Genomic DNA, 13315 nt, shown 5'->3' with positions numbered 1-13315 from the left:
TAAGCAATTTGAATAAAAATGCTAATTTTTTCCAAGATATATGATACTGCAACTTAAAAAACACCCCTAACACTGAATATTTTCCAATTTTCCATTTTTTTTACAGTGATTGAGTCAAGAGATAATGACATAGTGGCCATAAGGTGTCTGATCAAGCACACCATTTATAGAATAAAAAGGCATTACACAGGGGGAGGGTTAAACAAAGCACATTAGCAGCCCTCCAATCCATAACAAAATGTCTCCACTTACAAAAATCCAGCTAATTTTATTTCATAATGACATTTTATGATAGGGTAACTTACATTTCAGTTTCATAGAATAGATTAACATTGCAAAATAATCACTTATTCAACAAATATTTACTAAGTACCTAATGTGTGTCAGGCACTATCCTAGGCACACGGGATAAGGCAATGAACAAAACAGTCAAAAACATTTGCCCTCGTGGAACATAAAGACACACAAATTTGCATGACAAAAATAAGAAAAAGGAATTATTTCTTGGTTTTAAAAGGCCAAGTGCCAAGTATCTCTTCACTCCCCATATGTAATAGTCTACATAAGAACAAAGAATGGAAATCCAGCCCTGGAATCTCTTACCTTAAATCTAAGCAACCACTTAATGCATAAATGGAGCAAATAAAAGAGGTAAGGGGAAAAAAGCATTGAAAGGTTAGTTGGAACTTCAGGATGTGAAGAGAAAGGAAAAAACAAAGAAAAAACAGTTAAGCATTCAGCATTAAAAAATAATGTTTCAGTAGATCATAGAAAGAGTGGTTAAAGCAGAATGTGTCATGAACGGGAGTTTTTGGATGAAATTGTATAAGACACCTTTATTTAAAAACAATTTTATTCCTGATTTCTTCAAATTAGTGACCCCTAAACATTAAAAGTCCAGAAAAATCAAAGTGATTACAGAGTTCCTAAAGAACAATTACTGGAGAATTAAGTAAGAGTTAGGGGGATAACCTTTTTATTATTACATAAGTGGGCAAGTACAAATATGATGTTTTATATTTTAAGTGTCTTTTTGCCATTAGATTCTGAAAGGATCCTAAAATTTTCTATTAGCAGTTGTTAGCCTCAAAAAATTTTCCCAAGTTAGAATAAATTTCAGTTATCCATCCAATTACACATCCTATTTTAAAATGCTCTAATTTGTACTGCAATCTAAATGTATTAGGTGTTCATTATGATATTAAATATTAAATTTCAGATGATAGTGCTTGATTCAAAACTTTGAGAAAAATTTTTTTGTTTTAAATTTACACTGTACATATTCTCTTACCTAGATCTACATTCAATTTAGATTTAACTGATTTCTAGCCATCCTTGTGTGGCATTTATTTTCTAAATTTGCATATATAAATTAACTGCATGAACTGTATGGTTTCACTTACAGGCATATACATAGTTGCTCAGAAAAGTTATTGTCTTTCAAATCACTGAGGAGACACAAACTTTAAATAAACTAATACTTAGCTGAAGCTCTGAACAGTTTCTTAAGTACAAGTATCAATTTAAATGAAAGTTGTAAGTTTATCAGTTGTGATTACTGTACTTTATGTACATAGCAGGCACCTAAATACATTTTAAAAGCCAAAATATATAATGGCTATACACTGAAAAGCAGTGGAAATACTAAATTAACTTACTACTTTTACCTACATTATCCTCACCCAAAATGTTGAAATAAATTTCTTCTAGAAAAATTCAAAGTACATGTTTACATATATTCTTTCTGAAAACTAATGCCAGAAATTTGCTGATATTTTTGAGATAAAGCAAATACTTTACTAACATACTGAATAATATTTAATAGTCACATTAAATCATTAAAGGATTTAAAATATAATACTACATTTACTTCCAGATGTACATGAGGTATATTCATAACTGATTAAGCAAATGCAATTCACTCAAAGACGACTGTTTAAAACTTGAGAACCCAGCACTAAAAAGAAAGATAACACAGTTATTAGTGGTAAGAAATCTTCAGAACTACAACTAGGCCAAGAATGATCCTCTGGAAAGAAAAGATAAGCATTTAATTTTCTAAAGAGTTAGTTCCATCATGGGCTATTTTTTTTTAAGTTTGACAGAACTTATGCTTACCTTTACTCCATGTCCAATATCATCTAGAATTGTATAGTCGATAGGTTTTCTAATATATCGAACTGGTCGTTCAAGGTTGGCTGGAGCAATAATCTTATGTGTCCTTGAAGTGTTTTTATTGGTAGTCAAAATACCAATTTCTCTTCTTGCAACTTTCTCTTTATGAATATCAACGGTCTACAAAACATAAACACAAAAATGTATAGCCCTGATAGCCAGAAAAATAAAAACATAAATACGTAGAGATTTAACATCATTATTCATATTCTTAACTGCAATCACGAATTTCTCCTTTTGGGACCAACACTGACTTTCTCCATTTTCAGGCTGACAGAAGAGTTGGGAAATCCTGGCAGACAAAACAGATCTGGCCCATCGCCCATCTTTTTATAGCCGAAAAACCAAGAGTGGTGTTTACATTTTTTAATGGTTAAAAGAAGTCAAAAGAAAAATAAGACCTTGACATGTGATTATATGGAATTCAAATATCAGTTTCCATAAACAATTTTACTGCAATACCAGTCATTCTACCTGCCTAAATATTTTCACAAAACAACGGTAGAGGTAAACGCTGCAACAGAGACCTTATGACCTGCAAAGCATAAAACATTCATTAGCTGACCCTTTACAGGAAAAGCTTACCAACCTCCAGGTTAAAGCATGCTAATTTTCTCCTTCTCTAGTAAGATTTAGCCTAATTAAGAAAGTACCAGCAATTAATCTGGTAACATTTAAAGATAACCTATTAGTATAACTTCTTTTAGTGTTTAAATAGCTTTTTATTTAAAAAGGCCTAAAATATAAATACAATGTTAATATAAGTCATCTTTTACAAAGAAATGAGTGTGCTGAGGTAAAGTTGCTTATATTTTATCATGATAAAATGCTAGTAAAATATTTTCATTATTTTATTAAATGCTCAAAACAGGCTATAATTTAGTACATAACAACAATGTGTTTTTACTCTATTTTCCATTTGCTAATAGAGGGTGCATTTCTCCATAAGCACAGGCAATTAATACACTAAAACAGCATGTTTCAAATTGCAAGTTGCAATTCAGTGAGATAATGAGCAGCAATTATTTTAAATCAAAAAGAACAGAACTATCAGACAACATACACACTGTAAGGTACTTTTTTCTTAAAATATTTGTTATGTACATAAATACATACATTAAAGTGTGTACAGATGGAAAATAAGATATATTTTTAACTGTGGGTTTCAATTTTAAAAGTTTCAAACATACTTCACCAAATTGTTCACATCTCTTGCCACCATTCATGGCTTAAGCAGGAATTATTGCTGATTCTTCCCCAAACCTACTTCAATTAACCCTTTCTTAAAGAATAGCCAGGTAGTAACACAGAAATGAAAATGAAAGACAATATTATGACATTATTATGTCATATTAGGACATTATGACAATATTAAATACAACTTTAGGAAATCTGAACAATGATTACTTATCCTTCTAAACTACATAAAGTCTAAAGGAAACCTGAAACAAATCTGAAGCCTCTTATTTCAACCAAGAGATTTTAACAGCAACAGACTCTTAAAGTGCGTAACTAATAAATACCTAAGTGAACCATCAGATCAAATATTGGCAAAGGTAGGAGAGACCTTAGCATTATAAGTATTTCATTTTAAGACCAAAATAAGCTTTGAACTTTTTCTGTGCATATTAGATAAGTTATAAAATCTGCTTTCCTTTTACATTGGTTGGGGGAGCTGTAATAGAAGAAAGAAGTTTGTGTATTAGTGACAATATTGGGATTTATTTATTTTTAAATTCAGAAAAAATAGAAATTAATCACATTTACTTTGAATAATTTCTAAAGGATAATTCTGAAATTATTAAAAATATGAGCTGGGAAAACTTTATATTTGTCAAGTATACTTCAAAATAAACTAAAAACACAAAATATGACCCTTATTTTTTGTATATAACTGGTCTCTATCATATCAATAAAGAAAATTTATTAGAGAATGTAATCCTTTCAACATTGTTTTCATTCTGCTTAGTTTTTAAAAATATAATTATCTCACCCAGAAATGAAAATATAAGAATGTAAACCTAACCAATGATGAAAGAATTCTAAGTTTGAGGCAAACTGGAACTTCAATTTCAAATTTTCCTGCTAGAAATATCAATATGTCTCTGGAGAATGAAGAGGGGGGTAACATTTCACTTATTATTTGCACTAATATATAGTTATATTTCGTAACAAACACGTATTTTACATTCTTTGAAAAAACTGAGACTCTAAAAAGAATGAAAACAATTAGACTATACCTACGGACTGTAGGCACTTACATATTACTTATCTATTCTCTTTATGTACACATAAACACACAGCCCAAAGCTGTATAAACCATTACAAGAAGCATAAAAGGAAAACCAATATGGCAAAAGAAATGATCAAAGAACTTTCATAAATAATCCTAAATAATGGATGGCTGCTATAATGGGGCATAAAATTAGGCTCTTAGTTTAGATTCCTAGAGAAGGCAAAACAGAAATGAGTTACAAGGAAATGCATACCCCTTCATTAGGAAAGTGACCATTTGCCCAGCACTAAACTCTTAAAGGAACTAGTTGAAGGAAATGTGAGAAAAATGTTTTTGTTGTTTCTTATGTTAATTCTCATTAAACTTGAAGGCATATTTTAAAACATAATTCTTAATAGCATATTTCTACATTTAGAAAGCCAAAACAGTTTGGTTATACATTTCTAGTTGTCTACTCTAAAAGATTGCCTACATCTTAGGAAACTACAGCAGGGTTTAGAAAATACCTCAGATATCTAATATCTACTGGTCTTTAACCATTCTACCAGACAACCCTTAACAACAACTCTTGACACCAACCATTCCTATATACATGTCATCTCATCTTTGACCTGACTAAACTTCTATTTCTTTGCTTCAATTCCTTTTCTCTAAATTACCCCAACATAGTATTTTTGACTCAAATGTGAAAAAAATGTGACCTCAAAATATCTTAATAACTTTGACTCCCTCCATAAACAAAATAATGTTTTAATAAAGCACAATGATTATAAAATTTAAATCCACCCACTTGAAAAACATTAATTTGTAGAGCAAGAACTTATAAACTAAATCCTACATCACAAGACTAGCCTATTGTCTGTTTCTATATGGCGCACAAGCTAAGAATGTTTTTTACATTTTTAAACAGTTGCTTAAAAAAATACAACACAAACAAAAAAAAAAATACAACTCAAAAAATAATGAGTCTGAAACCCTCTATGGCCCACAAAGTCAAAAATACTGACTATCTAGCTCTTTACAAAAAAGTTTGCCAATCCTTGTTTACAACATTTATTGAATATTTGTTTTAGAAAACATTTCCTCTTATACTATGGAATAATAGAAAAATAGAATAATATTCCATTCTAATAAGCATCAAATAGCTTTGACATTCAGTTGACTTTTAAAACAAAGGACTCTACCTGTACATTAAATGTAACCGAAAAAAATTTTAATCCTTAAGGCAAGTGCTTTTAAAATCTATTTAAGTTTTAAAAATTTACTCGTTTATTTGCTATAGCTTTCATCAGCCCATTTCTCCTACTCAACTCCTCATCCAACTACTTGAATATATTCTGTATAAACTTAACAGCCATTGCAGAGTTGCAGATCCCTTGCTTTTCCAAGTACTGTCCTCTACAGATACTCGACTCCAAATGAAAGTGGCTCAACTTACTCTTGAAAGCTGTGACTCAAGCCCATTATTTCTAGTCTACCAGTCTCTGTCCATTCATCTCTCCCATTTTTAATTTATTCCATTAGACTAGCTTTAAAAGATATTATTAATTAGATCTATTAATTAAATCATATAGATTTATGTGATACTCAAAATGAAAAAGTTCTTATTAGCTAAATGCATATTCTTACAGTTTATTAATAATCACTTTCCTCCTTAAGGCTGCCATACTTTTCTACCAAAGAATTACAGAATTCCAATCAGAATATAATTACTTCTGTTGTCATATTCTTGTCATCATTTATCCACACAATCTTGCCTATTTTCTCTTGCAAACTAATAAAAAATTGTCCCTCCTTTTTAGGAACTCTAATATATTAATTTCTCTTTGGCATTTGCACTTTTATTCTTAATTTCTTTTCTGGGTTCTTTGCCCCAATTTCAAATATGCAGAAATGTTAAGACTCTGATGTATAAATCCCAAAATTTTGTACTAGATTAGCAATTTGTCAACATCCCTTCTTCTACAGGAAACCAAATTCATATATTTCATCATTTAAAATGACACTATTTCCTCCAAGAGGTCCTTTCAGAATAAAAATTTACCTCTCTCACTAAAACTAACCGATACTTTTTTTCTTTAAGTCTAAGATGCATAGCAATACAACAAGCAATGAATTATATGCTGTCTACAGAAGTTTATATGGAATGTGAAAAAACCTTTAGAATGGCAAATTCAGATTTAAGATTACATACTATTAAATAACAAGAAAAACCTCTGAATCGTCTGATGGATTTAACAGAAATATAAGGTAGACTCTACATAAGTGATTTGATTAGGTAGAATACATTCAATTTAATTACATAATTACACATCAGACTTTGAAAATCTGATGGCCTGGTCAATTTCAGAAGAGTTCTGAATTCTTCATATAAAAAAAGATAATATGCACATTTTAAAACTCATTCTATTCCAGAAGAGTTCTAATCATTTAGTTCTAAAGAGTATTGAACACCACTAAGTTATGCAAATGACAAAGTGCTAAAATAGAAATGCTACAAATATCTCAAAAAGATCAAAATCTTTTTAGTATTTTTAAAAACATATTTTGAAATTATAAATTGTTTTTTACCACAGTAATATTTTAAATGGCCCCTAAATATAGGAATGGGTATGAAAACTATGATATAGATATGCAACATTATCGAGCCATTGAAAATGTTTATGATGAGCTTGTAACACCAAGGAAAGATGTTTGTTGTAAGCTAAAAGAGCAGAATTCAAAATTCCATACATATGATAATTCCACTTAAATTTTAAATAAAAATTATTTAGAAGAAAACAAATATTGGACAAAATATACCAAAATATTAACAGGAAAAGTTTGAGTAGTGGGTAAAGGGTTTGTTTTTCTACTTTTTCTTTTCTATCTATTCATGACATTTATGATGGAAAAAGTATTACATTTATTTTTTCTAAGTTCTATAAAAAGATAATTTTATAAGGTCACTTATATTAATCTTTACATTACTGAGGTAATAGAAAAAAGCACTTAAAGAACTCATCACGCTACCACACTTCAAGCGTAAAATTCAGTAAAAATTGGAAGAAACCAGGCAAAATTTCACTCTCAAGGCTGATTTGATTATTTTAACTTGACATCTGAGTTTTAATGAAACCATTAAGGTTTTCTTCTCTATCAAAATCACAGAGAAGATAATCATGAGACAAAAAGGATGGAAACAAAAAACAACCTAATATTGAGTTTGTATCTTGCAAATCATACATGTGAGTAAACTCACACAATAAAGGCTGCCAGCACTACAGACTGCATGTGCTTATTACGTATTCCTCAGGGACAAAATAGGAAAACAGTGTGGTCTCACTTGTGAAATATGATTGATTGAAGACTCCATCCTTCGTAGTTGGGATGCCTGGATATCCAGCATCTGCAGGACATTGTTGGCCAAGGTATTGATCAGATAGGCAACACTTGCTAAGGACTGGGTGGTGTAGGCTTTGGTTTCTTCTAGGGCTCGCTGCTTATCCGCTGACTAGAAAAACAAACAAACCATCATTACTTCAAAGATAACCCATTCTATCAATCCAATCTTCAAAAATACTCACCCAAACCATTATGTGGCTGAATCTACATGCACTAATTTAAAATGCTTTGAAAACCAATTATCAGTATTCATGTTAACCCAACAACTAAATTATTGACTTGAGTTCACTGATGTTTTCATGTTGAATAGATACATCTTTGTATAGATGCAAATAAAATCCTGAAGCCGTTGTTTACAAAATGAGGTCTGATGGGTATTTTGAAAAATGGCAGCAAGCGCACAGCCTCTCAGGGTTGCTGCTTGGAAAGGTAGCACCGATTTGAATGCGGAAATTCTGGTGCACATTTTTCTATGCTCCTGAGTTCTTCCTTTCCTTTCATTCTGACATATACTATGTGACGATAATGTCCCAATTAAAGTAATAACAACAACAAAATAAGAATGATAATGATAAAATGATAAAGTATATAAAACAGTAATAATTGTGATAATGATATAATAAAAATAGTAAAAGGATCCTTTCTTCCCAAGCATCTTAAGTATTATAACATTATGGAACACAAATAGCTACTTATCATAAATCCTACTTGATAAACAGAAACTACACAGTAAAAAAAGTGGTGAACTGATTATTTCCAAGATCACAAAGCAAAGCAACAGGAAGGTTACACAGTCTATGCTGCAACTGCCAAACACCATTTTCCTGCCCTAGTCTTTGTATACAAAGACTATGGTTCAGTAGAAAGGACATAAGCCTCTGAATCAAAATCCTTTTACCTTAATGTCAGTTCTACGACTACAGTATGTCATATTCTAAGCAGTTGTGAAGATAATGACTATAAAACCACTTTCCAAAACTATACATCATTTTATCTAACAACTGTCATTCCATCTTTGACTAGTCATCAACTGTTCAAAATCCACTACGTTCCACTCTGCCTTCTGCCACACGATATAGGACTCAGAATCAGTAAACCTAGACACAATTTCTTCCAGAGGAAGCAAAATTCTTTTGAAGCAGCAGTAGTTAAAATAAATGAAATAATATTGCTTTAACTTGAAAGAAGTTAAGAATCACTGTAGTGATCTTTTTTCTAATCTTTAGTAATCTCAGTTTTATTAACACTTAAATTAACAAGAGTTGAAACCAAATCTGGTTAGAGATAAATACTCGTTTAAAAACATCGTACAGATTTCCAGATTGTTGTTGATGTTCAGTCACTAAGTTGTGTCCAACTCTTGGGGATGGTAGCATGCCAGCCTTCCCTCCCCTTCACTATCTCCTGTAGTTTGCTCAAATTCATGTCCACTGAGTTGGTGATGCTATCCTAAATTTCTCATCCTCTGTCGTCCCCTTCTTTCACGTTCAACCTTTCCCAGGGTCTTTTCCAATGAGTCAGCCCTTCGCATCAGGTGGCCAAAGTATTGGAACTTTAGCACTAGTCCTTCCAATAAATATTCAGGGTTGATTTCCTTTAGGATTGATGGGTGTGATCTCCTTGTAGTCTAAGGGACTCTCAAAAGTCTTCTCCAGTACCACATCTCAAAAGCATCAAAAAATTTCCAGATTATGGTTGCATATATAAGGAGTTTGTAAGTCACTGGTCCATCCTAACAAATAAAAATCTGAACACACTTAAAAATCAACAACTTTTGACTTCACAGTAGAAAATAGCTAAGCCAGTAACACTTTTCAGATATTACACTAAATTAAGAGCATTTATTACAGAGAATAACCAGAAATTAGAAAAAATTTTAAATTTGTTAGTAGACTTCAAATGATCGAGGGGAGGGATGGATATCTGGACAGATACTTTCCAGGCAACCTTTTTTATAGATAGCTTTTGAGGTTTTTTTGAAAAGCAAATAGTATTAATGTAATTCAACCCTCAAATCACTTCATGCTATGCCTTTATTCCTAGTATGTATGCAAAAATCATGTGGCTAACTGTTGAATCAAAGATATGAGAGGCCTTTCCATATTAGATGGGTTTCATCTATGTCAGCTTTTCTATGGAAGATTTCTTTTCCATGGAAGATTCCTTGTTGCTTTTAATACTTTTTTCTTCATCTTTAATTTTGTCACTTTGATTAATGTGTGTCTCAACATGTTCCTCCTTGAGTTTATCCTGTTTGGGATTCTCTGTGCTTCCTGGACTTGAGTGCTTCCTTTCTCATGTTAGGGAAGTTTTTAGCTATAATATCTTCAAATATTTTCTCAGGATCTTTTTCTTCTCCTTCTGGAACCCCTATAATGCAGATGTTGTTGCAATATAACATTTATAAATCCCAGAGGCCTCTGAGATTGTCCTCATTTAATTCTTTTTTCTTTATTCTGTTCTGTGGCACTGATTTCCACCACTTTTGTCTTCCAGCTCACTTACTCAATTATTCTGCCTCAGTTATTCTGCTACTGATTCCTTCTAATGTATTTTTCACACTTCCTCAGTATCTCAGTGGTAAAGAATTTGCCTGCAATGCAGGAAGATCCCCTGGAGAAGGAAATGGTAACCCACTCCAGTATTCTTGCTGGGAAATTCCACAGAAGAGGAGCCTGGCAGGCTACATACAGTCTGGGAGGGGGGGCAGTCACAAAGAGTTGGACATCACTTAGGAAGTAAACAACAACAAATTTTATAAGAGCTGATATTCTAAGTTTGAGAATTTGTGCTTCCTTCAGCAGCACATATATTAAGCTTGAGATTTTCTTCCTATAAAGTGTTCAATAAAAACTGTAATAAATTCAAATAGAATCTATTTCAATAAAAGTGATATAAAAGTTGCTACTTTAACCTAGAAGCCCTATAAAAGACATCTTATTTTACATAAAAGCACTATAACCGAGGTTATTTTGTTATTTTTAAAAAATTCTCATAAGTAAACATCTGGGACAGTACTCTTATCTTTCGCTACAAGCAAATTTCATTCCTTCCTTAGCTATCACTTCCAAGCACAGAATTTTTAAATCTATTTACATCTTACCTTCCATCTCTCCCAAACTTGTATTTCTATTTACATGGCACCTCACCTCATATAATGCACCATATTAGTGTATCTATAACGCATCACCTTCCCTCAAACTGCTACTTCCTACTTCTCATAGCAACATCATTACTCCATCACCCCACGTCAGAGTTTCCACGTCTCTCCATCCTACACCCTAACAGTTGTCATGATGCTTATTTTCTATCTGTCCCCTACATTCTTTCCTTTCTTTCAATTGTTCCTGCCTACATTCTACTTTAGGCCCTCATTATTTCTTGCCAGGACTGCTATACCTGTTTCCAGGTATCTTAAACATGGTCCTGCAGGTTCTTCTTTCTAAATCAGTTCTGAAGCCCCCAGAGCTTCATCTTAACTACTTAAATAAAAGCTCCTTTACAGTCTTCCTTAATATGGCCTAGAATTTATCTTCCATTCAACCCTACTAGAACCTTAAGTTACAGTTTAATTAGACTTATGGTTCTCAAAACAGACTTTCATTTCTTACCTTTGTGCCTCTGCCTATTCTCTTCACCTGTAACCCATCAACTTCACCAACAACTCATTCCCTACCTTATCTTCCCAGACTGTGAAGATGATTCTTCATTTCTCATTGATAACAAAATGTGGGAATTATCAGATTTACAGCACGTACTTGATACTATGTGCATTATTTGACTGACCCAAACTCCCACACTCCCCCATGTGGGAAGACCTAGAAGGCAGCAGTATGCCTTACACATCTTCGCATCATATTACATACAGGAGTTACATATTATCTGTTGAAATGTATCCACCAAAATGTTCCAAAGAATCAAAATTACTTTTATCACCCAAGTGATTTCTTTGATCTCCAAAAGCTCTGGCACCATCCATGGTACTCATGACTGACTAGTAAATTCAAATTTGTTTTTCAATTTGATGTTCTGGGATGGGAACTGAGAAATATGAAGACTAAGAACCTTACACCCTCTAGAGCAGCTCAAGACTGTAGTGTTATTATACTAGAGTACTACTATTATTTATTTTTCTTCATTTCCACAAAAAGGACAACAGATTTAGTATATTTAAACATATAGATAATGGGCAGGAAAAGAATGGTAATACTTAAGGTAAATGAGTATGGACATGCAGGCAAGGATTCTCCTCTACAGATCCACTGTCTTTCCTTCTCTTCTCCAGCAGGAAACCTCTCACTCACTCGAGTCCAGTCTACTACCCTATCTGAAAAATATGTAATTATTTTAGTTCTGGGTATAAATTATTACATTAGGTAAAGTACAGGTACTTAGTTCTCATTTAATTGGTTATCTTACCTAAAGTATTAAACAATTTCTTCTAGATCTGCCACAATTAATTCATCAGTTTATTTCAATGAATTCTTGTAGACTGAATGTTACAGGACAGACATCATACCATATACTAAAATATGAAAATGAGACTCATTCTCTGAATTCTAGAAAGTTTCAGTCCAATACAGAGAAAGGCATATAAACAGAAAATGTTAATGCAGAATGGTCAGGAATATCAATGGTATCCAAGTAGGAACACTTAGATGACCATCCAAGTAGCGTCTCAAAGAACAGAGTCAATTCTGCCAAGCAGGAGTGAGAGAAATTACTACAGGTAGAGCTAAAGGCCTAAATAAAGGCACAGAGGCATGAAAAAGATTCTTGAATCCAGAAAACATGTAAGTTTGGTATTATTAACATATGATTAGTTCACTATTGTCCCTATTTTAAGACTGAGACATGCTGAAATTTAAGGTTAGTATAGTAATGAACTGTTAGTATAGTAATGAAATTTTATCTCTCACAAAATTACTAAGAAATTACAATATCACACATATAATTAACTCCCAGGAAAGTTGTGGCAAAGAAATAGAGGAAAACAACAGAATGGGAAAGACTAGAGATCTCTTCAAGAAAATCAGAGACACCAAGGGAACATTTCATGCAAAGATGGGCTCGATAAAGGACAGAAATGGTCTGGACCTAACAGAAGCAGAAGATATTAAGAAGAGGTGGCAAGAATACACAGAAGAACTGTACAAAAAAGATCTTCATGACCCAGATAATCACGATGGTGTGAGCACTCACCTAGAGCCAGACATCTTGGAATGTGAAGTCAAGTGGGCCTTAGAAAGCATCACTACGAACAAAGCTAGTGGAGGTGATGGAATTCCAGTGGAGCTATTTCAAATCCTGAAAAATGATGCTGTGAAAGTGCTTCACTCAATATGCCAGCAAATTTAGAAAACTCAGCAGTGGCCACAGGACTGGAAAAGGTCAGTTTTCATTCCAATCCCAAAGAAAGGCAATGCCAAAGAATGCTCAAACTACCGCACAATTGCACTCATCTCACACGCTAGTGAAGTAATGCTCAAAATTCTCCAAGCCAGGCTTCAGCAGTACGTG

The 13315-nt window shown here is 32.7% G+C and overlaps 1 protein-coding gene across 49 annotated transcripts in view; it reads right to left on the bottom strand.

Moving 5' to 3' along the window:
* Positions 1-13315, bottom strand: part of ABI2 (abl interactor 2) — a 99319-nt gene that overhangs the window by 37914 nt on the left and 48090 nt on the right. For 20 of the 49 annotated variants that reach the window (XM_068966906.1, XM_068966917.1, XM_068966907.1 and 17 more), the window contains exons 2-3: positions 7737-7904; positions 2119-2295 (exon numbers count right to left, since the gene is read on the bottom strand). In XM_068966906.1, the coding sequence (XP_068823007.1) occupies positions 2119-2295; positions 7737-7904 (345 nt within the window). Of the gene's footprint in view, positions 1-603; positions 622-2103; positions 2296-7679; positions 7688-7736; positions 7905-13315 lie in introns of all 49 variants that reach the window. The other 29 variants (XM_068966895.1, XM_068966896.1, XM_068966897.1 and 26 more) reach the window with 6 other exon arrangements.

The sequence above is a fragment of the Capricornis sumatraensis genome, chromosome 3 (assembly GCF_032405125.1).
Source record: "Capricornis sumatraensis isolate serow.1 chromosome 3, serow.2, whole genome shotgun sequence".
NCBI classification, from domain to species: Eukaryota; Metazoa; Chordata; class Mammalia; order Artiodactyla; family Bovidae; genus Capricornis; species Capricornis sumatraensis.
The sequence above is the reverse complement of the archived record's forward strand: the minus strand, read 5'-3'. Positions and strand labels throughout refer to the sequence as shown.